The sequence below is a fragment of the Carlito syrichta genome, unplaced genomic scaffold (genome assembly GCF_000164805.1).
Source record: "Carlito syrichta isolate Samal-C Ts95f unplaced genomic scaffold, Tarsius_syrichta-2.0.1 Scaffold267524, whole genome shotgun sequence".
In the NCBI taxonomy this organism is placed as follows: Eukaryota; Metazoa; Chordata; class Mammalia; order Primates; family Tarsiidae; genus Carlito; species Carlito syrichta.
Genome location: NW_007211620.1, coordinates 175,126 through 202,975, shown reverse-complemented (window position 1 = coordinate 202,975; position 27,850 = coordinate 175,126). Strand labels below are relative to the sequence as shown.

General features: G+C 35.8%; 1 protein-coding gene across 1 annotated transcript in view; it reads right to left on the bottom strand.

Annotated features, from left to right (window-relative positions):
• GPD2 (glycerol-3-phosphate dehydrogenase 2) overlaps positions 1–27,850 on the bottom strand; it is a 152,970-nt gene that overhangs the window by 11,968 nt on the left and 113,152 nt on the right. Inside the window, 5 exon segments of the mRNA XM_008052218.2 lie at positions 2,402–2,560; positions 3,483–3,614; positions 4,161–4,336; positions 4,583–4,717; positions 18,415–18,608. Of these exon segments, the coding sequence (XP_008050409.1) occupies positions 2,402–2,560; positions 3,483–3,614; positions 4,161–4,336; positions 4,583–4,717; positions 18,415–18,608 (796 nt within the window).

The window sequence follows — 27,850 nt, the reverse complement described above, 5'->3', positions numbered from 1 at the left end:
TGGAAGAACACATTATTCCCGATCTTTCTATATGGTAAAAATGACTGGCAGAAGCACAGAAAAAAAGTTTCATTCTTGTGTTGTCTCTCTATAGAGCTTTAGTTGATCAACTAAACCTTGAGATGGAAGAGCTAAAAACCAGTATGGCTAATGTAGAGACAGCAGGCCAGGGTGGAGGATGCTTTCCTCTGGGATCAGAATATCTAGTTTTAATCCCTGATTTCTAATTTGCTGCTAGTATAAACTCTGACAGGGACTTACCCTGTGAGCCTGTTTCCTCAATGATAAAATGGGGGCAAAATTATCCCTACCAGTCAGAATGGCTATCATTAAAAAGTCAAAGAATAGATGTTAGTGTGGATGTGGAGAAAAGGGAACACTTACACACTGTCAGTGTAAACTAGTTCAACCTCTATGGAAAATAATATGGAGATTTCTCAAAGAACTTAAAACTACCATTCAACTCAGCAATTCCACTACTGGGGATCTACCCAAAGGACAAGAACTCATTACATAAAAAAGAAACCTGTACTTATATGTTTATTGCAGCACTATTCACAATAGCAAAGTCACTGAACCAATGTAAGTGCCAATCAATGGTTGACTGGATAAAAAAAATGCAGTATATATAAATGATGGAATACCACACAGTCATAAAAAAGAATGACATCATGTCATCTGCAGAACCATGGATGGAACTGGAGAAAATCATTCTAAATGAACTAACTTAGAAACAAAAAGCCGAACACGCATGTTCTCACTTATATGTGAGTGCTAAATGGCCATAAAGTTGAATATAATAGATACTGAGGACACTAAAATGTGTGTGGGGGGGTGGGCAACAGTTCAGAAGCTATCTATTGGGTACAATGTTCACTATTTGGGGAATGAGCACATCTGAAGCCCGATCCCCACCAGTATACAACACGCCTATGTAACAACCATGTACTTGTATCCCCTGAATTTAAAGTTTAAAGAATTGAATTTAAAAAAAAAATCCCCAACAGATGCATGATCAGGATTATGAAACTCTTTGACCAATGACTTCCACCATTAGCACATTAGAGAATATTACATTAAAATTACTAGTGGAGAATTTTAAAAGCATGGAGCCATGGACTGACCTCTAAAGATAGTCTAAAGATAGTCTAAAGTCAAGTCTTGAAATCTGCCCTTTGCCTCACATTTTCTAGGTAACTCTAAAATGTAACCATTTTTGGGAATTTATATCAGAAGAAGAATGCTTTAAGAACAGGCTATATGTTCAATTCTTTCCTTGTACCTCTGAATATGACATAGATGCTCAATAATGTTCACCCACTCATGCCATATGAGAACACAGCAAGAATACGTCTGTCTATGAACTAGGAAGTAGGCCCTCACCAGACTCCAAGTCAGTTGGTGTCTTGATTGATCTTATACCAAATATATTGAACAACATGGAGGTTACTGGCAAGATTGACCAGAGCTAATATAGCAAACTGGTGGCAAAAGAGCCTAAATGGAATGGGTTCAAGAGAGACTAGGTAGAAATAAACTGAACCCAATGAGTACAGAAAGTATTTTATGAATGAATGTATGAAAATGCTTTATAAGCCTCTGCATATAACAAAAGTTTGGGTTAATTAAAAAGCAAGGCTGGGCTCGGTGGCTCAGCCTGTGATCCCGCGCCTTTGGGAGGCTGAGGTGAGTGGATTGACTGAGCCTGCGGGTTCGAGACCTGTCTGGGCAGCGAGACCTCATCTCTACAATAAATCAAAAAATCAGCCAGTGTGGTAGTGCACGCCTGTAGCTCCAGCTACTTGGAAGGCTGAGGCGGAAGGATCACCGGAGCCGGTGGCCGGGAGTAGCCACTGCACTCTAGTCTGGGCGACAGAGTGAGACTAAAACTAAAAAAAAAAAAAAAAAAAAAAAAAGCAAGAAGATCTTCTGCTTATTGCAATAAGCCTAGCCTGTGTGTGTGTGTGTGTGTGTGTGTGTGTGTTTTGTGTGTCTGTACTGGCATCTGAACATCACTGGCTTTCTTTTTTTAATTTGGGTAAAAATATAAATTTTCAAATGACACAAATAATAAGCACTTGGTAGTCAGGAAATAAAAACATATTTCTTACCAGAAGCAAATTATCAGGAGTGGCTACCTCACAATCATTTTCTTTCTTTTTCAGAAATATGACCACAAATTTAAGAGCATTTCTATAAGAGATTTTCCACAAACAGTTATGTTTTGAGACAAGAATGTCTTTCCATTTCTCTAAGGTCTAATAATATTTGATACTCTCACATACGGAAATTGGTAAGAAATCTAAGGTTACTATCAAAAACTATGCTAGCTCTACTAAACAGATCAAGCCATTCAATGTTTATAATGGGAACTGTGGTTTTAAAGGCTTCTATATAATACCTGTTTCTTAGAATCATCCCAATTCAGTTCTCTGCCCATCAGTTCAACAATCCTGGGCAGGGCTTCCTCTGCAGCCTGGACGTTTAGAAAAGCCAGGCGAGTGCGACGTGAAATCATATCCACTGCGGTGCAGGCGTACTCCTTAATCCCATATTTTATCTGAGTTTGAATTAAAGAAAAAATATTAGTCTAGACCTTTCTTTAAAATCAGGAAATAAAGTTCCACTTTAAAAAATAAATTTGTGCTTTGGAAAGGTGGCAGTTTTCTTTGTACTCTCTGGTTCTCTAGCAGTCATGAGACAAATAGTGGCATCACATAAACGCTCCATCTGCCTGCCAAAGGAGGTTTGGAAAATGGGATAAATTGGACAAGAGTTAATGCCTTCTTCCTGAATAGAACCTGGCATAAACATGCAAATTGCATCACTTCTCATTAACCATCCACAGTAATCACTTACCTCTATTTGCTTATACTTAATGTGGATGTTAATTTATATAGTTGAATAGGCCAAGGATGAGTATAAGAAAGTTATGGTCTCATCTCCTTAAGCTGTAGAGTTTTCTGCCTTAGAGTAACCAGATAATAGAAACCCTGAATTCAATCAACAAGTAAATGCTTACCAGACACCAATATTTTAAGACACAGTGAATTACAAATAAACACAAAGTATGGTCTCTGGCTTCATAAAATTGGAAAGCTTGATGAGAAACAAGACTTAAATCTTTGAGAAACTGTCACATCAAAGTATGTTGTCAGGCAGGACAGGAATGGTACAAACTTCAAGAGCTACAAACTCACAAAAGGGACCAACAACTGTGAATTAACAAGACTTAAGACTGCTCCACAGAGGAAAAAATAATCCACATTTCACATTGTTATTATTACCACAATCAGCTACAGATTTAAAATTACAATGCTGTAAATAAAAGAATCTGCACTTGAAAGACATTTTACTCAAGGTTTTAGCTAACTCATGTGCATTAAAACTTAGTTGCATATACTCTTTAAAGAAGACGGAAATTGAACAGATGAATGGTATCCTACGACAGACAAGAAACCCCCATGTGACCATTCACATACCTCTGCTTCAATATATGGAAATTCTGACACAAGACGCACTCCAACAATAGGCCACCTTTTGCCAGTCACACTTGCCATTTTGGCCACCTCAAAAGCCTTATCCCCATACGTGGCAGCAAGATGCTGTGCCACCTAGAGAAACAATACTGCATTAGGCAGGTACTTGGAATATCAATACCTTCTAGGTATACAGCAAAACCACGCGTACTTATCTTGTCAGTTTTCTTACAGCCTGTAACTAATAGCTCTCAGAGAATATTAGATTTTGATTTTGTGGGAGGAAACCACTTGGGGTTTGAATGCTTAGGCTAGCACTAACTCTACTACACATGTATCACTGTACCAATGACTGATGAAGCTTCAGTTTCATTTTGCTCCTGATATCACTCCTGAAGAATAGCTTTTCTTGTGCTTGAGAAGCAAAGAATTTGGGATGCCCTTGTAATATACTAGGAACACACCAAAAAACTGCAGACTTTAATTGAAACCATGCGATCACATGTACATTGCTTTTTGGGCAACGAAACCAAAGTAAGATCATCTTTTTTACTTAGCTTACTTACACAGTAAACAGAAGGAAACTCTAAATTAGGAAGGCCAAATCTTGGCGCCACTTTTGTTACTGGCAATAGTGAGAGATTAGGTAAGGAATATGATGATATGACAATGCACACCCACCTCACTTTCAAGTCCATAATCCTGGACAAGCCTAATATAGAGTGTGGGACTCCAATCTTTACCCCCTTGAAGGAAAAGTCCAACTGTTCTATTTGGTCCTGCTTTCAAATTGTGAGTTTTGATAGCAGCATTTATGGTATCTTCTGCCATTGAGCGATAGGTTGTCCACTTTCCACCTACAAAGAAGATGATAAACAATTAATTAGGTTGAAATTCCTTATTTTTCTTATAACTAACCATTTATCAACTTACTAATAATGAAATTAAGCTGTTGTTTGTAACATGGCAAAGAAATGTGAAAGATTTTACTCAGAATCATAAAAAGAAAATTCTTGTTCATTAGAGTTAAAAGAGTTATGTGGAACAATTTAAGTTACGCTTTTATGTAAAGCACATCCAAATAATAAGGAAATATCTCATACCTGCTATAGTAATAAGGCCACTCTCACTGATATCGACAACATGATTTCGGGAGATAGACTGAGTATCTGCAGACTTGGGATCTGTAACAAGGGGTCGGATACCACTCCATGCTGCCAGGACATCCCCTCTTCTCACTGGTAAGGATTGATATCAAGGGTTATGAGGATTACTCAAAAACATGTCAACAAAAATAATAAATAGTTAATAGAAAAGAGTTCAGTGACAGGAATGGTTATGCACTTTAAAAAGAAACAAGTTCTTAAATATTAGAACTAAGTGGGTAGATAGGTGTGATACAAACTCCTAAGTAATTATTTTGTTATAAAGATAATTTCCATGAAAAAAGAGAACTTGAAAATCACTGCTACTGATATCAAAGGAAGCAAATGTTAGTAACCGTCCAGCTGAGGCAACCTGGAGCAATCAAAAGAAAAAAAAAGCATAAAAAACAAAAACAATTGTTAAATTTCCTTCTAGAATATATTTTGCTATCTCTTCTCAGAGAAAATAAAGATCCTTATTAAACTGAAACAAACCAGTAACGGGATATTTTCTCCCCTCATCAATACTGCTCTCTTATTGAACATTTATAGCAGGCCTACCACGGTGCAAAGCATTTGACATATACATCTCATTTAATCTCACAAAGCCCCATAGCATTGGTTATTATTATTCTTACCATAAAGATGAGAAAAAAGATAAAACACGTTTAATCAACCAAGTTGGGAAACAAACTTGCCCAAGGCAAGCATCTTATCTATGGTAGAACAGCAACAGAACTTAATTCTTTCTGATTTTAAGGTCCATACTCTTACCTACTAAATTACACTCTCAACTGCTGACAGTTTCCATACTTTACCTTTTCTCTTTTCTCATATCGTTATCTTTATAACTGTCACAGAAACAGATATGCTTGATCCTCCCAGGAGGTATACGATACTTGCGTTACAATGTACAGAAGTTCTTTGAATACTCAAGATGCCATAACATTACTATCTTGGTCAAAATACAACTAGACTCAGAAATGATGAAGTTCATATTTGAGCTAGAGAGCTACTAAGCTAAAAGATCTTTACTGTCCTAAAAATGACTGATGAGAAAAGATCAGCTGTGGCTCTGGTCAACTATCAGGGGCAAGAGCAAGACCCATGGGCAGGGTTTTCAGAATCTTCCCTTCTTTATCTAGATCAGCTTCAGGGATGGCTTAGCTCTTTGGCTCTCTATATCAGAGAGCTGACTATGTAAACCAATCCAGCAGCTGCCTACTTTTTTTTTTTTTTTTTTTTGAGTTGGTATCTCACTCTGTCGCCTAGACTGGAAATGCAGTGGCTGCTCCCGGCCACCGCAGCCTCGACCTGCTGGGCTCCGGCGATCCTTCCGCCTCAGCCTTCCAAGTAGCCGGAATTACAGGCATGCGCTACCACACCTGGCTGATTTTTTGATTTATTGTAGAGATGAGGTCTCGCTGCCCAGGCGGGTCTCAAACCCGCAGGCTCAGGCAATTCACTCACCTCAGCCTCCCAAAGGTGGGGGATTACAGGCTGAGCCACCGAGCCCGGCTCAGCTGCCTACTTGATATAGACTATAGGGAAGTGAATGCCTACCTGGTCTTGCTGTACTTACTATGGTGTCAGTTAATACATCCCTGGATAGTAAAGAAGTAAGTAAAATTTTGCTTCAACTGTGACTTGAGATCATGTGTATGACTCCCTTCTTCACCAAAATCCCAGCGATCACCCATATTAATAAAATCTTGACTGTATATAATCTTGAAAACTTCAAGACAATGGGAAAACTGAATATCCACATGCAAAAGGATGAAGATGGGCTCTTACCTTATACCATATACAAAAATTAACTCAAAATAGGTCAAAACCTAAACACAAAAACTATAACTTTAAAACTCTTAGAAGAAAACACAAGAAAAAAGCTTCACATCACTGGATTTGGCAATGATTTCTTGGATATGACATCAAAAGCACAAGCAAAAAAAGAAAGAAGTAGATAAAATGAACTTTATCAATATTAAAAAGACACAATAAAACAGCACCTCATGGAATGGAGAAAATATCTGCAAATCATATGGTGGGGACCCCAAAAAACTCAGAATCTATTCATAAAACACTGTGTATCTATTTTTCATGTTTAAATTTCAGTCACCTTCAAAATACTCTCTGTTTGATACAATACACTTATTAAGACACTTTTTCCACTGCTCAACACAGTTTTTGAACTCGTCAACTTGGATGCCTTCTAGTGCTTCTGTCATTTTTTATTTCACCTCTTCCACATCAGCAAATGGTTTCCCTTTGTGAACTTTTTTCATCCAGGGAAACATTGCTGGGGGTGAGATTGGATGACTAGGGAGGGTGGTGTACCAGCATCATAGTTTTTGGTCAAAAACTGCCGAACACTCAGCACTGTGTGGGCAGGTGCACTCATAAATCACCCACCATGAAATGGGCAAATGAATTGAAAGAATCTACAAGAACAAAAATTAACTGAAGCCGAATGCAGCCTCTCATAACAACACTAGCTGGCACACTGATGCAAACAGGTTCCTAGAACACTTACCTAGTGGTGGAAGCCTATACTACAAGGGGCCCAATCTCCAAAAGACAATTCTGGGATTTTGGGGTCCCCCTTATATGTCTGATTAAAAAATATTATATATCCAGAATAAACATTTTTTAATAACTCCTAGCCCACAACAACAAAAAACAAACAACCCAAATTTAAAAATAGACAAAGGACTTTGATATTTCTCCAATATACAAATGTCCAATAAGTACATAAGAAGATGCTAAGCATCAGTAATCATTAGGGGAATGCAAATGAAAACCACAATGAGATCCCACTTCATACCCATTAGAATGTCTATTATAAAACAAACACAAAACAAGACAGAAAGTGACAAATGTTAATAAATATATAGAGAAAGTATATTGCAGCTACTCTAAAAAAAAAAGTATGGATCCTCAAAATTGAAAGATTTAGAATTACCATATGATCCAGCAATTACACTTCTTGGTATATAACCCAAAATAACTGAAAGCAGACAATAATGGCACATCCGTCTTCATTGCATTATTCACAATAGCCAAAAGGTGGAAGCAAACTAAGTGTTCATCAGCAGATGAAAAAAACCAAAATGTAGTGTGCACATACAATGGAATATTATTCAGACTTAAAAAGGAAAGAAATTCTGACACAAGGAAATAGATGAATCCTGAAGACATTATGCTAAATGAATGTCAGTCACAAAAGGACAAATATTGTATGTATTTACAATATATATAAATATACACAATATTTATATATGCATGTAGATATATGTGTGTGTGTGTGTGTACACACACACACACACACACACACACACACACGCACATCTCATTTATATAAGGTACTTAAAGTGCTCAAATTCAGAGACAGAAAACAGAATAGTGGTTGCCAGAGAGTAGGGAGAGAGGGAATGTGGAATTAGTGTTTAATGGGTACAGAATTTCAATGAGGAAGGGAAAATACTCTGGAGATGGAAATAGTCACAGTTGCACAACAATATGAATGTATTTAATACCACAGAACTTTGCTCTTAAAAATGTTAAAATGGTTAATTTTATGTTATATATTTAATCACAATTTAAAAAAATCAAGATAAAAGGATAAGTTGATATAATTCAAGTCTCAAATTATGAGGGGGTTAAGGAAATATTTTACATACAATAGAGAAATGGCAGGACCTCTACGAGTCTATACCACATCCATGCAGAGAGCACAGTTTTGTGAGCAGAGGGCAGATTGATTTCAGTTCTCATTTATCCCTTGGATCATGTGCCATAGTATAGTAAACCTCCTGTCTATCTATATATAGCAGCACCTGAAAAGTATTTAGGTATATATCTAGCAACTTTCTGTATAAAAGTCATGAAGACTCCTTGAAATGACTGCAGTAGTTCCTTAAAAAAAAAAAAAATTAAAAAAATACCTTTCCAAGTATAGGAAAAATACTGTAACAGAAACAAAGGAAGGAGTAACATAATTAATTGGTGAGAAAAGCCTAAGGCTTCTCAGTCTTGTTAATTAGACTCCATACAGGATCTCGGGATCTTGATACTGGGATTCCATTCCTAGATCTGCCCCTCTGATGTGTGCATTCTCTTAGATAGGTTTAATATGGACGGCTTCCATAGAATGGAGGTTAATTCCCACTTTACGCAATTCTACCTTTGTAAATCTTATAAAACTTCAATACAAATCGTGCAAAGTGTTTCAATCTTTACCAAAAACCTAAGTAGGAAATTACCACTATTTTCCATTAGAGCTCACATCACCATCTGTGATAAAAATAAAACTTAGTGAACCCACTTATGTCATTGTGGTTACCACACAGTCACTTGAGTGTCTGTAAATTCCTTAGGTAGCCACACTGATCAGGAATTTGGTTTCAATTCTTGAAGCTCTCTGACTAATTTTTAAATTATCTGATGGATAGTTTGACTTTCCAGAGGAAATTTGAGGCAAATGCAAATAATCTACCTTTTGTGTTATAACAGACAGAAAAGCACACCTATGAAATAGTATTGTCTGGAACAAAAAAATCAAACTAAAACATTCACAATTTTTACTCATTTAGGAAAATTAAGTAAAGCAATATAGATAATGATATGATTTTTAATCCTTACTCCTGGAATTGATAGAAAGAAAGGGGAGAGAGAGTAAGAGAGAGACAAAAACAGAGAGAGACAGAGCAGAGAGCAGAGAGCAGAGATGGGGGGGAGGGAAAGCAAAAGAAAGCATTCCTGATAAGAACTAGCTCATAATGTGTTAAGAACTTTATTTTGCTTGATATCTTAGCATTGAGCATTTTAGCATGAAAATTATACCAGAGTAACATTAGGATTAAATTTATTGAAAAGGATCCACTTAAGGATAGTAAAATTTTCTTATTTTAAAACATGAGTTTGTCTTTAAGGCTTGTAGGATTTTTATATTATTAGACCAGAGAGTGGGTGGATCAGGTCATCTATCAGTTCCTTTCTAACCTTGAGATTTAATAAATGTTATGGATAATTCAAAATGCTGCTAAAGTATAGAGAGCTTGTGCCTGCCCACCACTCAAATTTAGTAATGACTGCTAAATGCTTTGTGTTTATGAGGCACAGTATAGCAAAACATTCGGACATTAATTCCAACCTTTCTGGGGTTTTTTTGTTTGTTTTTGTTTTTTTTGTTTGTAGAAATGGGGTCTCGCTATGTTGCTCAGGCTGGTCTTGAACTTTTGGGCTCAAATGATCCACCCACCTCAACCTCCCAAAGTGCTGGGATTACAGGCATGAGCCACCACGCCTGGCAACATTCTAATCTCTTAATAAAAAACAGCAACTAACTGAGCTAACTGGTTCCCCTTGGTGTCATCTATTTAACCACAGTAGAAGCTCTGTGTACTGTTAAACCCTAATCAACCTTTCTCAAGAAGGAGACTCAAAGTAGTAGATGTGTAGTCTGAATGAAAAATCATTAAAATATATTTAAATTCTGCCTGGTGCTATTGCAGCCCTGTGATAACTATGGGAGAATCAACCTTAGGATGAAACCAACTTGCAGGATGGTAGAGTGAGGATAAATAAGGGTCATGTATTTTTGACATTACTAAATCACTAAATTAATCACCTCTGGGGCTTCTTATATCTGGAGTTTTTGTTTTACAAGAAAATTTATTTTGTGCAACAACTACAAAAAATACCCAATGATTCACTGACTCTAATAAAATGAGAATTTTCCTTTCTAAATGTATATTTAAATACCACTAGATTCTGAAGAGTAGCAATATCCCATAGACTTTTTCTACAGTGATGAAAATGTTCCATATTTGCATGGTCCAATTTGCTAGCCATTAGCAGAATGCAGCTATTAAGCACTTGAAATGTGGTTCATCTGACTGAGGAACTGAATTTCAAATTTCAGTTAATTTTAACTACTTAAAACTTAAATATCTATAAGTGACTAGTGGCAATCATATAACACAGAGGAGCTCTAGACTAATAAGCCTCTGGTAGATTAACCTGGCTGACTTCAACCATAGCCACCCTGACCACATCTCAAAGAAACAGTGTCATCTACCTTCCATATTTATCATTTCAACCTATCCTTCTCCCTTGCCAATCTCCATGAGTTCAAAGAAATTAAAAATATTTTCACTCAATTAAAAGTACATCTAACCCCAATTTCTTACCCAGAAGCCAATTCTATAATACAGGTAGTCAAGAGTAAGAAGTGAACATAGCACACTTCAACGTTCCACGATATAACATGTGAAGAAAATAACAGAGAAGCTCAGGGCTTCTATGCTTCAGAACTCAAAGATTCATCATTATTATTTCCAGTTCTCATCTTGCTAGGATAGCTAAGAAAAACTTCATTACTGTTTCTTCTCTTTCTCGCCATGTTGGAAGTCTCTAGTAATGTCAATTCTAATATTTCTTATTACCCGCAATACTATATTAAGTAAAGGGTTATGTATAGTTATCAATATTTTTTTTTTGGAGGCAGGGTCTCACTCTGTCACCCAAACTAGAGTGCAATGGCATAATCACAGCTCAACACAGCCTCAAATTCCTAGGCTGAAGAGGATCTACCTTCTTAAGCCTTCCGAGTAGGTGTGCACCTCCATGACCACCTGATTTTTTTATTTTTTGTAGAGACAAGGTCTTGCTATGTTACCCAAGATTGTCTTAAACTCCTGGGTTCAAGTGATTCTCCTACCTCGGCCTTCCAAAGTGCTGATACTACAGGCATGAGCTACCACATGTGATCAATTATCAATAATTATTAAGTGGACTATTAAAGTATTCTCTGAACTCTTCATATCAAACTATAAGAGCTGACACTGCAAAATCAAAAGGACAAATACTCAGGTCTTTGAGTCACCAAGGAGCTAGGCTTTTCATAGGTTTCTAATGACTATATATTTAACAATTGGATATTCCCTTCAAATATATGTGAATGCTTCAAATAAAACGAAATTAAAGGAAACAAAATTACTATTAAATAAAGTTGAGAAAAAGTCATCATTAAAAACCACTTATTAGAGTGGCTCACCCAGCTGAATTTTTAGATGCCAATTTCCCAGATGGAGAGGAAAAAAAATACATGAAGTACCTCCAGTGTATATAAAAGTACTTGGCAATATTTTCAAAGGGTTGTAAAAATCATGTTTAAGAATCAAGTTTATTACATCTCCAATAAATAACTTATTCGGGTTTCAGTATGTGTAATACATGAGGGGTAAAATATAAATAGTAAAGTTGAACAATTTTCACAACTGGTTGAAAAATTAAGTATGATGTGATTATTTCAAAATATAATTAATATTTTTACTCTTACATACTTGGCAAGGCAAGTGTTTGTTTTAAAAATTAATGGAAAATAAAGCCCACAGGAAGTGACAATTAAGAGCTAAATGTGTGGTTTTGCTTCACATTAGTTATTTAGGTATACATTTTAGGGTATTCTTTCTCATGTTTACCACTTTCAAAAAAAAAATCAATAAAAGGCATGTGAAAATATCTAAATGAACACAGGGGAAATAGTGTCAGAAATCAATACTTCTCTACCAGCATATTTAACCTGCTGAAATGAAGTGTTAATCACAGAAATAAGATACCATATTACATTTATAAACTAATGAAACTAGAAAAAGCAAAGCGCGTGACACTATAATTAAACAGCTGGAAGACATCCAAGCCTGTGTAAGTTGATAACCCTGGTACAATCTCTGGCAGGGAAAAGGCAGGTCTGCAGTGAGTTGATATGGCCAGCTCAGTTGTTAATTGAATAACAGGCAATCTATAAACACTACTAATTGCATATGTGAAGACCTGTGTACAAGTAGAGAAGCTGCCGAGAGAAAGCACTCCAGGAAAACTACATGGATAAAGCACTCGGCAAATCTTCTGTCTCCCTCAATCCCGCTAAGTCATAGCTTAGTTTTGCCACTGTACCCTTCTGATTAACCTCTACACAGCAGACTTAATGATACATTTTTCAAAAGATCATTTTTCTTCCTAACTCAATACAAACTGTAGAACTATCAATTACCCATTTCAGAAAAGAACAAACAAGTAATCTAGAAAATTCAGCCTGTGAATGGAAAGCTTTCTAAATTGTAAAAGAAGACATGGTCTTATTCCCAACAGGCAAAATGCTTTTCAGAATTGTTCCGACGCATTTTGCAGAAGTGTGGCAGCTGCTGTGAACAGCATGGAGTGTTAAGATTTGACACTTTTTTTTCTTAAGGATATAGCCATTTGGGGAGGCTCAGAAACTGTTGTCGAAATTTACTTATCCATTTAATAAATCCTTTTAGAATGATTATTTCAATCCTGGTGAATGTAAAACATTTCAAAACTATTGCTCTAGGATCTAAATCAAACTTTATTTTTTAAATCTGTAGATTAGACTGGTCCAAGGGATTAGTTATCAGATATGAAACTTCCTCTACTCTAACATTCAAATCCAAATTAGGTCACTAGAAAACAAAGGTCATTGTCATTTTAAAGGCATCTGGCATCTTCCATGAAATGAACTGGTAGGCTTAATCCACTCCCTCATGACTATAACATCACATCCTGAAACCCAGGACTGCAAATCAAGAGTACAGCACAGTATTGGGAAGCACAGGTATTAGAGTCAGATTTATTTAGACTCACATTATGGCTCTACCACCAACTAGCAATGCGCAAGAAGCTTAACTTGTTGGGCCTCAGTTTCTTTAACTTTAAAGTGGGACTTACCTCACCAACGAGGGTACCTTCAATACCTACTTAATGAACATTTGTATACCTAATCCTGAATTTTACCCCACATCTTTAAAATTAAATTAAATTAAATTAAATTAAAAAGTGGGACTTACAAAATAAACCTTAAAGGTTGTTAAAAGGAATCAGAGATAACAGGTAGAGGGGAGGTGTGCAAAAATACCAGTGTTATTTTTGAAGGTCAGGCCCCTTGTAATAGGCTTCCCCTACTAGGTAAGTGTTCTAGAAACTCATCAGCATCGGTGTACCAGCTAGCATGGTTGTGTGAGGCTGCGTTGGGCTTCAGTGAATTTTGTTTTAGAGATTCTTTCAACACATTTGCCCATTTCATGACAGTGATTTGTAAAGCATACCTGCCCACACTGTGGTTGAGTGTTCAGCAGTTTTTGAACAAAAGCAGCATGACCCCCATGCCCCGCCCTCCCCATTCACCTGATCTCACCCTAAGCAATGTTTTTTTTTTTTTTTTCCCCCAATGAAAGAAGTTCTCAAGGGAAACATTTTGCCGATGTGAAAGATGTGAAACAAAAAACAGCAGAAGCACTAAAAGGCATCCAAATCGACCAGTTCAAAAACTGTTTTGAGCAGTAGAAAAAGCATCTTGATAAATGCATTGCATCAAATGGAGAATAATTTGAAGATGACTGAAGTTTAAATGTAAGAATAAATTCACAATTTTTAAATAAGTAAATTCTGAGTTTTGGGGGTTCTTCTCTTATGTTCAGTAGAGTGTCTAGCATTAAAAGTGCTCAATAATGAAGTTTTTAAAAATGAAGCATACAAATGTAAATATTAAACTATTAAGCAACAGCATGTAATCAAATGACTGAATGGTACCTGAAACTGAGTTTTTTTCTCACATTTCATCTGAATAGAAAACAATATTGAGTTCTACCAAGATTCCTCAAGAAAAAAATACAAATTTGAATACCCTGACTTTAAGATACAGACATACTTAGCTAACTGACATTCTTTATCAAGACCAAGGGTAATTCATCAAATATGAGAGTATCAATCAGTTAGAAAGAAGAATGAAAAGAAACTATAAAGAATCGTTGTTAATTAGTTTTTAAATAATAAGTTTATAAGTAGAGGGTATGATAGGTAGTGCACACAGAGAAATAAATGAAGTCTACCAAAGATCTGTCACTTCTGTTTTGACTCTGGATATTTGCTTCCTGGAAGACTCAATTTCAAAATGTCCCCAGGTCACCAAGAGAAAGGCCTGAGTTTCAATATTTAGATATTAATTTCAAATTTCAACTATTCAACCAAACATCAAAATTAACAATAAAACTCTTTGTTTCACCAATTCTCTGACTACAAAAATGTATGTTAATTGAAAAGAACTTTATGGACCTACCAGGCATAGTCATGCCTCCCATCTATTTATAGGCCAAATAAAAGTGATCCAGTCTCTGTTAGAGCCCCAGGCTCCCTTCACTGGTGGAGATCTCCACCTACAGCATGGCCACAGCAGCCTATCAGAAACTATACCTGCTTCCAGCACACCCAGTTTCTCAGCAGTATAGGGAGTTAGATTTCTCATCCTTACTGCATTTGAACTTTAAGATTTTGGAAACTTTCAACACAGAGCTCTCTGCTCTTGAATTAATTTTATGCCTTGCTCCAACAATCTAAACTTGTTGATCTTAAGGTCAAGACATAAGCCCATTATTAACAAATATTATACTCAGGTAAAGATGAAATGGAGCAGGATTCATTAACAATAATAAATATATTAAAATATAGTCATAATGAGATGTTGAGGTTCCTCCTGGATTGCAAAAGGGGGAAAACAAAACATCATGCTAAAATCACAATGCAGTATGAGTGTTTAAATATGAATGTCAAGCAATGCATGACAATTTTCCAAATAACTGTGTCTGAATGTGTTTGTGTGTGAGTATAAACATTAACCACATAAATTTAAATTATATGTATTTAATACATTTATATTATCACTGTAGGTATCCAAAGAGACTGTATTCAGAATGAAATTATATCCAGTATTTTAGATTAAAAGCAACTAAGACTATACAATATAGATTAATCAATTAAACTGAAAGAGTCATATGAACTATTTTTAAAGCAGCTTGTTTTGTTTGTGAATATGTGGTCACATGATGAACACCTTTTTTAGAGGGGGAAAAAAGGTGAGTTGCATCCAAACTAAAATAGTATCTTTGCATGTCCTTCACTGAAGTCAACATTATAAGGAGATTCCTTTCATATGGAATCATAAACAACCACGAATCACCAAAACAATCCACAGCAAAAAAAAAAAACCAGAGCAGGAGGTAACCTATTCAGTAAATGATTTTGGAAAAGCTGGTTGACCACATGCAGAAGATTAAAACAAGATCCCTATCTATCACCATACACAAAAATTAACTCTAAATGGATCAAAGCCCAAAAAGTAAAATCTCAAATTATTAAAACCTTAGAAAATGCAGGAGACACCCTTATAGAGATTGGAACTGTCAACCAATTCCTGATCAAACCCCAAGTGCCCATGCCATAAGAGATAAGATCGACAAATGGGACCTCAACAAACTGACATGTTTCTGCAAAACCAAAGAAACCATCAAGAGAGCAGGGAGACAGCCCACAGACTGGGAAAAAACATTTGTGAACTCTGTGTCTGACAAAGGCCTCACATCTAGGATCTCCAAGAAACTCAAATGTGCTGAAAAGAAAAAAACAAACAGCCCTATTACAAAGTAGGTAAAAGATGTGAATAAACACTTCTCAAAAGAATACATACGAGCAGCCAACAGATACATGAAAAAATGCTCAGCCTCACTAGTTATCAAAGAAATGCAAATTAAAACTACACTAAGATACCTCCTAACTCCAGTCGGGATGGCTATCATCAATAACGCAAAAAACAACAGATGCTGGAGAGGATATGGCAAAAAGGGAACACTTCTACACTGCTGGTGGGAGTGTAAACTAGTACAGTCTCTGCGGAAAACAGTGTGGCAATTCCTAAAAGATCTAAAAATCGACCTTCCATATGACCTCACAATCTCCCTAATGGGAATATACCCGGAAGAACTCAAATCACTCTGTGAAAAAAATACCTCCACACGTATGTTTATCGCAGCATTGTTCACAGTAGCAAGAACATGGAACCAACCGTGTTGCCCATCAAAAGAGGACTGGATTAAAAAAATGTGGTACATATACACAATGGACTATTATGCAGCCATAAAGAAGGACAAAATCATGAACTTCACAGCAACCTGAATGGACTTAAGAATGATGTACCACAGAAACAAAGAACTGAGTAACACAAGGTCTCACTCATAAGTGGACCTTGAACAATTATCATAATACAATAAGAAAAAACAGTACTGGGAAACTGCTGGGGGTGGTGGGATTGGCAGTAGTGGAACTCTGCCAGGGGAGGGGGGGATCACACTTTATCAAGAAGGGCACATGCATAATGAACATTTGTAAGCTAACCCTGAATTGTACCCCACATCTTTAAAATAAAAAAATTAAAATTAAAAATAAAATAAATGAAAAGCAGAGGTAAATTTAAAAGATTTCGTATCTAAATAGATGAAGATTATTTTGTAGAAATCTTAAACTTGTCTATATTAATATCTATTTTCAAACATATATGAAAATAATACGCAATATATTATTATTAGAACACAGACTGCAGGGAGGGGGAATAATTGAATATCAATATCCAAAGACAAGTTGTAGAAGCTTTATATTCCATGTGAGAGAATTAGAATGTTTCCTAAAGTCATAAGGTGACATTTTAGAGATTTTCTGTGCAGGGGAGTGATGATCAGAACTGTGTTTTAGAAGGCAAGTTCTGGCTGGGCTCATTGGCTCAGCCTGTAATCCCAGCGCTTTGGTAGGCCGAGGTGAGTGGAATGCCTGAGCCTGCAGGTTCGAGACCTGCCTGGTCAACTTGGCAAGACCTCATCTCTACAATAAAGCAAAAATTAAGCCAGGCATGGTAGTGCACGCCTGTAGTTCCAGCTACTTGGAAGGCTGAGGTGGAAGGATCGCCGGAGCCCAGCAGGTCGAGGCTGCGGTGGCCGGGAGCGGCCACTGCACTCCAGTCTGGGTGACAGAGATTCCAACTCAAAAAAAAAAAAAAAAAAGAAGCAGGAGGCAAGTGCAATTGTTCAAGTGAGAAATGACACAGGAATGAGTTATAAAGTGGGTTAAGGATTTGCATGGTATTCAGAATAAACATAGACAGGAATTAGAAAGAGAGAGAACCACCAAAAATAAGCATGCCATTTCTAGCTTGGGTGAAGAGATAGATGGTGAGGCTATTAACTGACCTAGAAAATACAGAAACACAATGTTGGAGAACTTCTGGGATTAGGCTAGAATTTTTAAAAAATCACTATGCAAGTTTACTGGGGAAAATGATATGACAACGAAGTTAAAATGCCACAGTAAGAATGGGAAAAAGTAAACGTTAGCCTTTTTCAATTAAAAAAAAAATACAAGTCACTTTTTGCTAATTCCACCAGCCAGAACTTAACTTTCCAAGCAGTAACAGACCATTAAGCATTTTAGGATATATAACTCCATCTTGTCATTTCTTTGCTTAGTTATTTCCTATGGATATCCTGTATCTATAAACCAGACCTTTACAAGTTGTAGAAATTACACAGTGATGTACACATTTAATCCTCTTCTGGGAGCACATGAGTGCTCAGAGCTAGAGTGCAGTCTCTGATCCTGGCATTTATAATGTTAATCAGAAATTCAAAATTAATCAGAAATTAGAAATTAATCAGAAGACTGCATGAGTTTCATGTGGATGAAGAAAGGAGAGGAGAAAAGGCCATTTCTTCCCAATATGTTAGAATTTGGCCCTCATACATCTTCTAAAAGTCAGCAACACATTAAGTTACAGTAGGTCACACGTGAAGATGAGTCATACTACAGACACAGCAGTTACCCAGTAAGAGAACTAATGGTTTGGGAAACACGAGAGAGAAGACACAACTTAAAAGGAAGGTTTAAATTACCTTCAACATCACAACTCAGGTAGTTACGCACTTCATTCAAAATGAAGTTGATATCTTCTTCTGAAGGAATAGGATGGTGTGTAATATCAGTTGGGGTATCAGTAGTGCCAGCAATTGTCATCTTTTGCCAGGGTAAGAAGAAAATAACTCGCCCATCACTGGTTGCTGGATCAAGAAGTCCCATACTCTCTGGGCTGAGGTAAAAAGAAAGATTATTTCTTAAATTAGCAGAAATGTAGTATTAAGCTCCATTTTAAAAATTTATTTATTCACTAATTCTCAAATAAGTAAACAAGAAAGACATCAACTATTACTTCTAGTTTCCCTACCCTTATCTAGAAATTCCTGAAAGAAAAAATTAATTTTGATAACAAGAAGGAATAGAACAAATGTGATAATAATATTCTACAGCAGAACCACCCCTTTCCCACTTAACCAATTCAAGGTTAATTAAAAGAGTGGACTTCAACTTCCAACTGTTTTGGTTTTTATATTCCTTGGACCACTCACATCAGATAATGTCAGAGGAATAAATGTCTGTAATTTCTCTAATAGTGGTCAATTAAGGATAGCTCTTCAACCTTTTTTTCAAGTCTAGGAAAAGTATTTTCCTGGGACGTTTGACATTTGACACATCTTTCAGTGGAAGGTCTCTGAAGTACACGAGAAAGTGAAGGGTCTAACTTTCTAGAAACTAAAATGTAATCATAAAGTTCTTTACTCCTTTGTGCCTAGATGAACTTACGCCACTTCACCAAATATGAGATTTCTTACTTTTTTTTTCAAGGTTACAGAAATCTCAAGAAGTGCCTCCAAAAGAAAAGGGCTCAATTTTCTACTACTAGCTAAGTAACAATGTCCAAGGATAAGGTCAAAAGGGAGAGATGCTTTAGCAATAAAAATTTTTTAAATAGGTAGAAGATACTAGTATATTATGCTACTAAGTCAAAGTTTCGAGGCTGCCTCTTCTGACAGATTATATTAAAATCTTCCAAAATATTAGTCAAGAATTTTCACTGACACATTCTGAATATTCTAACATGAAATTATAAAACACATTTGAAAGAATAGGCAACTGTAAATAAACATTAACAAAGCCCATTGGATTTTGTTTTTAAAACATTAAAAACTGTTATTTGAATGCATTCATTAGCCATTCAAATAAATTTGGAGATGCTATTGAAGGGGTAGGAAGAATCTGAAAGAGTTATATTCAAATTGAACACAAGTCTTCAGATAGCTGTTTCAGTTTGAATTAATTTTCATATCAAGCTAGTATTAAAGGCATTTTCTACAAATCTATTTTTAGTTTCTATGAATACAATTTCTTAAATATAAAACAATTCTATTTGATTTGAACAAATTTCAAGAATTCTCTCTTACACACAGATTTTTTTAAATGCCAGGCAATTTTTAATATTTATCTTCCCTCTTGTAATTTCTTTAAAAAGTATTCAAATGGTAGAGATAAGAGGTTAACAGAAAACCGTTTAACAAATAAATTTGTATAAAAAATAAATCTACAGTCAGCTTAGTCAATGCACCTTCTTAAGTTAAACCACAAGGAGCTAAGGTATAGAGAACTGGTATAGAGAACTGGTATAATGGACATTGGAACCTCAGAATGGGGTAAAGCAACAAAAAGTCACCAAGTACAGGTGGGAGTGGTGGGCACACTTAAAGTCCAGATATGCAATGCAACCCTATAACCAAAAACAATTTATACTCCCTAAAGTTGGAAATTCACACACACACACACACACACACACACACACACACACACACACACACACACACACACACGGAGTCTTACTCTGTAAGGAACCCCAGCCCTATGTAATACCTGCCAGGACCACTCAGCCTTTGCAGAATGAATTACTGTTCACAGCTACTTGAGAGAAACAAGAAAGAGTAGGTCAAAGTTCTACTTAGCAAATCCAAAAAGCACCACAGAAGGATGCCAGTCATTTAGACCTTCAACTAAAAGCCTCACCTTCACTCAGTTACTTAGAGGAAATAATATTACTTTCACTCTAATATAATAAAAACTACAACTATCAAGTATTTTTGGTCTCTAAATACAATTATATATTTTTTCTTTGTATTTTCCATAAAACTTTCTAAAACTCTTAAATCAAACTCGTTAATCACATATTTCATAAGTACCTTTTTTGATCCTGGGTTGATATGCCCTTACATTATTACATCAGTCACCTTGGGATTAGAAATTAACTCATTTAGAGTTCAAACAATTTAATAAACAATACTATATCGAAACAAAAGGATGAGTTTCATATTTCTAACAGTTGAGGAATAAACTATATGCTGAAATATTTTTATAAATGATCATCAAGGAACAGATACTATATAATGTGCCTAAAATAATAAACCTGATGAATTTAAACTAAAATTATAATATTTAGCAATCTGGATAGGAAATGTTGTTAGAAAAACACAAGTCCTGAATCTTTTAAAAACTTTCAGTGCAATAAAGCAGTTTAAAAGGTGAAGGTGATGGTTACCAACACACACAAAACTGGAACCTGCAGTCAATCAGCTGCTTAAGTGAAGACATATGTGACAAACATAATATTAACAAGCACAAAGGGAAGACAAAGCTATTAATGAATGGTATAAAAATTTAAGAATCCACTTGGAAGTATCTTTCCTCGGCTCTAAATTACCTAATTCATACTTTCTCTTAGGAAAAAGTTTGTTTTCTTATAAAAGATTAATTCTGCAAGGTCACACTAAAGTTTGAGAATGGGTATCAGCTATAATTATAGTATACACAATGAAGTGAAGCATGAGCCTTTTTTCAAAATGTGTGATTCATTTGACATCAGGAGGAAAAGCTTGCTGCTAATTTATGTGTGTGTCTAGGATTACATGTAATGAACATTTTTCTCATGCAGACCAATGCTTTCCTGAAGTGCCCTTAGTTAAACTGAAATCAATTTATTGTTAACTACTTAGCAATCAGTGTTAGAGCTAACAGTATGTACACACATTATAGAAAAAAAAATTGACCTCTTGTCAGTAGTAAAAAGCATCAGTAGGCTAGAAGGAGGCAATGATTATTTTTACCTATTTCAGTCACTCAGTGTATTATTGCTGCTTTGGGCAGTGCATCCAGCCACAACTCTCATGAAAACTCCAGATTTGTTCTTCATATAAAGAGAGGCTTTAAAAAATAATTTCTGTCTATTGAGTTTTCTGATATTAAAACAATTCCTCCTCCTCCCATTCCCCCTCAAAAACCTGCTATCAGCAGGGCATGGTGGCTCATGCCTATAATCCCAGTACTTTGGGAGGCCAAGGCGGGAGAATTGCTTGAGCCCAGTAGTTCAAGGCAGCCTGGGAAACATTGTGAGACCTTGTCTCTGCAAAAAATACAAAAAACAGCCAGGTGTGATGGTGCATGCCTATATCGCAGCTATAGGGAACTGAGGCGGAAGAATCCCTTGAGCCCAGGTGGTCAAGGCTGTGGTGAGCCGTAATCATGCCATGGTACTCCAGCCTAAGCAACAGAGTGAGACCATGTCTCAAAAAGAAAAAAAAAAGCTGAAATCGTGGTATAAAATAACTCCACATATAGAACGTTAGTAAGGGTCATAGCAAAAATAATAAATGCCATAAAGATACTTGGGAAAATAACCCAATAAGATACACTGCACATTGTTCTTTATTTACCAGCTTACACTAATAGAGCAATAATTACTATTTTCGCTGCATTTCCGAACTGATCAGGTTTCAACTGAAATTATTCATCTTAAGTTTTCAACAGTCACTTGTAGGGTAGCCCCAATAGGTGCAGACCAGCTCTGGTTTATCCCTGAAGATCTAATCAAAACCCTTGAGTTACAACTGCTAAGTGTAAAGGACTGAGACCATGGAGTCATTTCAGTGTGAGATCTCGTGACACAATCCAAGAGAATGACTTGATATGGAGAGGAAAACTATCCTGATGGGATGCCAGGGGTATAACTGTCTCAAGGGCAGTGAGGAAAGAGGGAATAAACCTTTAGCCCAAGCCCCAGTCCAAAGGACTCATCTGCAATAGATCCTGACTAGGAATGAGGCTGCAGCCCAGTCCTTTAAGGCTTCCAAAAGAATTATGTGGCTGTAGCTTATGGTGTTAAAAATGGGGACAATAATTTCCCCCAAAATAGAATGAGATCATTTACTACCTCTTACACTTAGACAGGCTTAGCTGTGACTAACACCTTCATGACTTATAGGGAGGGGGCATGAAGCAAATACTGAATTTTTAAGATTAAGAAAGTCATTCTGTTTTTAAAATATTATATCTGGGTGATATATATCTATATTCTTAGAAGTCATCGATCTACTCTGTTATTGAGTGTAGAGAACAATATATGTAGCATGACCACTTTCATGTGAAACTTTTAATAGGATATAAATTTGTGCAACCAAAAACATCAAATTTTATGAAGGGTATTGGAAGAAAAGGTTATACTGATTATTGGAGAAGAATTGGGGCAGAGTGGGTGTAGGGTGGGGCAAAAAGAAGAATGTTTTCGCTTTTCATTTCTATCTTTCTATTTTTCCTTAGTGATTGAAATTTTTAGTCATGTACTTACATTATTTTTACTTGTTTATTTTTGTTTACCAGAGGTTATCTGGTCAGTAAGTTGAAGAATTGTGTTTAATTTTCATATTTTAAATTTTCTATATTAAAAAATCTAATTAATTTAAATTCTCTATATTAAGAAAAAAAAAATTTTTTTTGAGTCTGAGTTTCACTCTGTCACCCAGGCTAGGGTGCAGTGGCACACTCATGGCCACTGCAGTCTCGACCTGCTGGGCTCTGGCGATTCTTCTGCCTCAGCTTTCCAACACTACCACGTTCAGCTAATTCTCTTTTTATTGTAGAGATGAGGTCTCATGAAGTTGCCCGGACTGGTCTCGAACCTGTGGGCTCAGGCAATCCACTCGTTTGGGTCCCCCAAAGAGCTGGGATTACATACTGAGTCACCAAACCTGGCCAAGAAAATATTTTAAAATGCAATATTCAAATTTTAACCCAAATAAAGCAATCTCAATTTGAACACAGTAACAAAAAAAAATTTAGCAGGATTTATTCAAAAAATATTTACCAGGCACTATTTTGTGGCACACACTGTATCAAGAGCTGAGGATTTAGCAGTCAGTACAACAAATAAAAAAATAATCAAAGGATCATGGTCAAACTTTATACAAGTTAGGTACTATCATAAGATAAGGAAACAGAAGCCAAAAGAAGTAGCTTGCCCAAGATCACATGAAGAAAAGTGATAAACAAACCTAAAAGTCCTGTATCAAGTATCCATCTTAACTTACTCTCTGTACTGATTCTTTGTCTATGTACTCTGAAAAGGTACAATGTTTTCCCATTTCAGTGATGGGAAAACTAAGGTTCACAAAATAAAATAGCTTGTCCCAAAGGCTATAATTCTTAAGTGCCAGATTTAACATAAGGTCTATGGGGAATAAAGTGTCTTCTGACATCCTGGGATGAAAGTGAAGAAAACATAAGGCACAATACACATGAGAATATGTTGAATCTAGTAAAATCTAAACAAATAAAAGACTTATGATGATTACATCTGTATTCTATTCTTAGAGATGTTAAGAAACAAATTTTTAAAAAAACTTAAAAACTAGCTGGCCTTGAATATTTCAAATCTAACACAAAGTAAGTATATACAATTATGTCTGGAACAATTGTTGAAAACTCCATACTCAAGAAACATATGGGACATTTACATATATTTACTTTTCTCCTTTTCATTTGAACTAAACTTCTGGTTAACAGTTTTTAAAATTCATTTAGAAATCACTACATACATTTTTATTATCAAGACTAGAGGCAACTTGGTGTTTCCAGCCTCAAGTAAAAATTCTAAAGACTGCTTACCAGTCTCACATACACATTAAGAAAAATAGAAGGAAACCTTGAACATTGGTGGATAAAAAATTAACTTTAATATTTTTCTCAGAAGTGTATTTGGTACCGATTAGGTACGTTTTGGACTCTTCAGGTAGATTTTGTTACTGCAGAACCAGTAAGTAATAAGGAAGCATCATCTATACCATAGCAGAACAGCATTCTAGAAGAATACAGATATAAAAGAAAATATCAGAGTTTCTACACATCTCTTCATATTAAATATTAAAAGTCTTAAATGCCCTTCATGGAAAATGATTAAAACATAAAAGGAAATAACTGTCACCCATAACCAAAATACCTAGAGATAATCACCGACCAACATTTAACATATTTCCTTCCAGTCTTTTTCTATAGATATTGTTTAGATTATACTGCACATAAAGTCTTGAGTCCTACATTCTAAACTAATACTGTATCATTAGTGTTTTCCTAGGATATTAAATTTATTTATAATCATCCCACAGAATGGGAAAAAATATTTGTCAACTGTATATCTGACAAAGGTCTAACATACAGAATCTACAAGGAACTCAAACGTGCCGAAAGGAAAAAACAAACGGCCCTATTAAAAAGTGGGCAAAAGATATAAATAGACACCTCTTAAAAAAAGACATACAAGCAAAGATACATGAAAAAATGCTCAGCTTCATTAATCATCAAAAAAATGCAAATCAAAACCATACTGAGATACCACCTAATTCCAGTTAGAATGGCCATGATTAATAACTCAAAAAACAACAGATGCTGGAGAAGATGCAGAGTTGGGGGAACACTTCCACACTGTTCGTGGGAGCAAAAACTAGTACAATCTCTATGAAAAATGGTATGGCAATTTCTAAAAGATCTAAATATTAACTTTCCATACTACCCTGCAATCCCCCTTCTGGGAATATACCTGGAGGAACTCAAATCATTCTACAAAAAAGATATCTGCACACACGTTTATTGCAGCACTGTTCCCAATAGCAAAAACATGGAACCAACTGTGCCACCCATTGAAACTGGACAGGATAAAAAAATGTGGTACACATACATAATGGAATATTACACAGCTACAAAGGAGGACAGAATTATGGACTTCACAGCAACTTAGATGGATTTAGAGTCTACCATACTCAAGTGATCTAGAACAGAAACAACAAACTGAATACCACATGTTCTCACTCATATTGTGAACATTTATCACAATACTACATGAAAGAGATTGGCAGTAGCGGGTCACTGTGGGGGGGTAGGAGGGTGGGAGGCACATAACATTAATAAGTGTACCTAATCCTAAACCAGCCAAAGTGAAGACCAGTGGAAGGCCCGAACTTCACCTGTAGGATCACCACAGTATACCTAACTCTGAATTGTACCCCACATCTTTAAAATTAAAAAAAAAAGTTTAAAGATAAACAAAAAAAGTGACAAGTCCCACCCAAAGATTTTAGATTCTGTGTGTGGCAAAAATGGTGAGTGAGAATGGTCTTCTAATAATGAGGTGTCAATCAACTAAATTTAGAGACACACTGAAGAGCAGAATCAAGTTCTGTGAAGAGCAGAATCAAGTTCTATTGTCTAATAAACAAATGTTAGCCCTTAAAAAAAAAAAGAAAAAAGAAAGTTATTTATATATGTTGGGAAGACTGACCACATGCAGAGGATTAAAACAAGATCCCTACCTATCACCATTCACAAAAATTAACTTTAAATGGATCAGAGACCTAAATGTAAAACCTCAAACCATAAGAACTTAAGAAAATACAAGACACACCCTTATGGAAGTTGGAACTGGCACCCAATTTCTGAGCAAAACCTGAAATGCACAGGCCATAAGAGATAAGATAGACAAGTGGGACCTCATTAAACTGACATGCTTCTACAAAGCCAAAAAAACCATCAAGAGAACAGGGAGACAGCGCACAGATTAGGGAAAAAATATTTACCAACTCCACGTCTGACAAAGGCCTAACTTCTAGGATCTACAAGGAACTCAAACGGGTTGAAAAGAAAAAAAACCCTATTACAACGTGGGCAAAAGATATAACCAGACACTTCTCAAAAGAAGACATACGAGCAGCCAACAGATACATGAAAAAAATGTTCAGCCTCACTAGTCATCAAGGAGATGCAAATTAAAACTACACTGAGATACCACCTAACTCCAGTCAGAATGGCCATCATCAATAACTCAAAAAATAACAGATGCTGGAGAGGATATGGTGAAAAGGGAACACTTCTACACTGTTGGTGGGAGTGTAAACTAGTACAGCCTCTGCGGAAATCAGTGTGGCGAATCCTAAAAGTTCTAAAAATCGATCTTCCATATGATTCCACAATCCCCCTACTGGGAATATGCCCGGAAGAACTCAAATCACTCTATGAAAAAGATACCTGCACACGTATGTTTATTGCAGCATTGTTTACAACAGCAAGATCATGGAACCAACCATACTGTCTATCAAAAGAGAACTGGATTAAAAAATGTGGTACATATACACAACGGAATATTCCGCAGCCATAAAAAAAAAACCAAAATCATGAATTTCGCAGCAACCTGGATGGAATTAGAATTTATCATACTGACTGATCTTTCACAGCGACAAAGATCTAAGTATCACATGTTCTCACTCATAAGTGGACCTTGAACAACTACCATAATACTACAAGAAAAAGATTAACAGTGGCGGGAAACTATGGGGGTGGGGGGTAGGGAGGGGCAGGGAGGTGGGATTAACGGTAGTCAATATCTGTCTGGGGAAGGGGCGGCATACCTCATCAACAAGGGTACCTGCACAATGAATATTTGTATACCTAACCCTTAACTGTAACCCACAATTTTAAAATAAAATATATATATATAAAAAAAATTAAGTTAAATTAAATTTTAAAAAGTTATTTATAATTATAATTCTTAACGACTATATAATATTACCTCATGTGGCTATGCCACAATTTATTTATCTATTACCCTAAGGTAAGAAGCTAAAGTGGTTTCTAATCTTTCTCAACTACAAATAATGTCTCAATAAATACTGTTGCACATAAATCATTATTTCATATAGAATTAGTAGATTTATCACATATGAAATAAAAACAGTACACATTCTGTACTATTAACATGGCCATATGAACTTTTTTCACAAATGTCTTGAAAGGTACATTAGGGGTAATTTTATTTTTCTAGAACTATGTAAATAGTTCTTTTTTAATTTATTAAAATTTTTAAACATATATAAAAGTAGAGAGTTTGATGAATTCCCATATACCCATCACCCAGCTTAAATAATCTTCATTTAGTAGCTATTCCCATTTCATCTCTACCCCAATCTATTTCTTCATCCCTAATTAACCTTGTTAATTTGATAGTTTAGAAAGTATATCTGATTGTTAAGTATTGCTATAATATTTTTAAAAACACATTTCTAAAGTTATAAACTTAATATCTGAATGACCCATATTTTCTGATTCTTCATAAGCAAATTTGGGTATTTTGCAAAG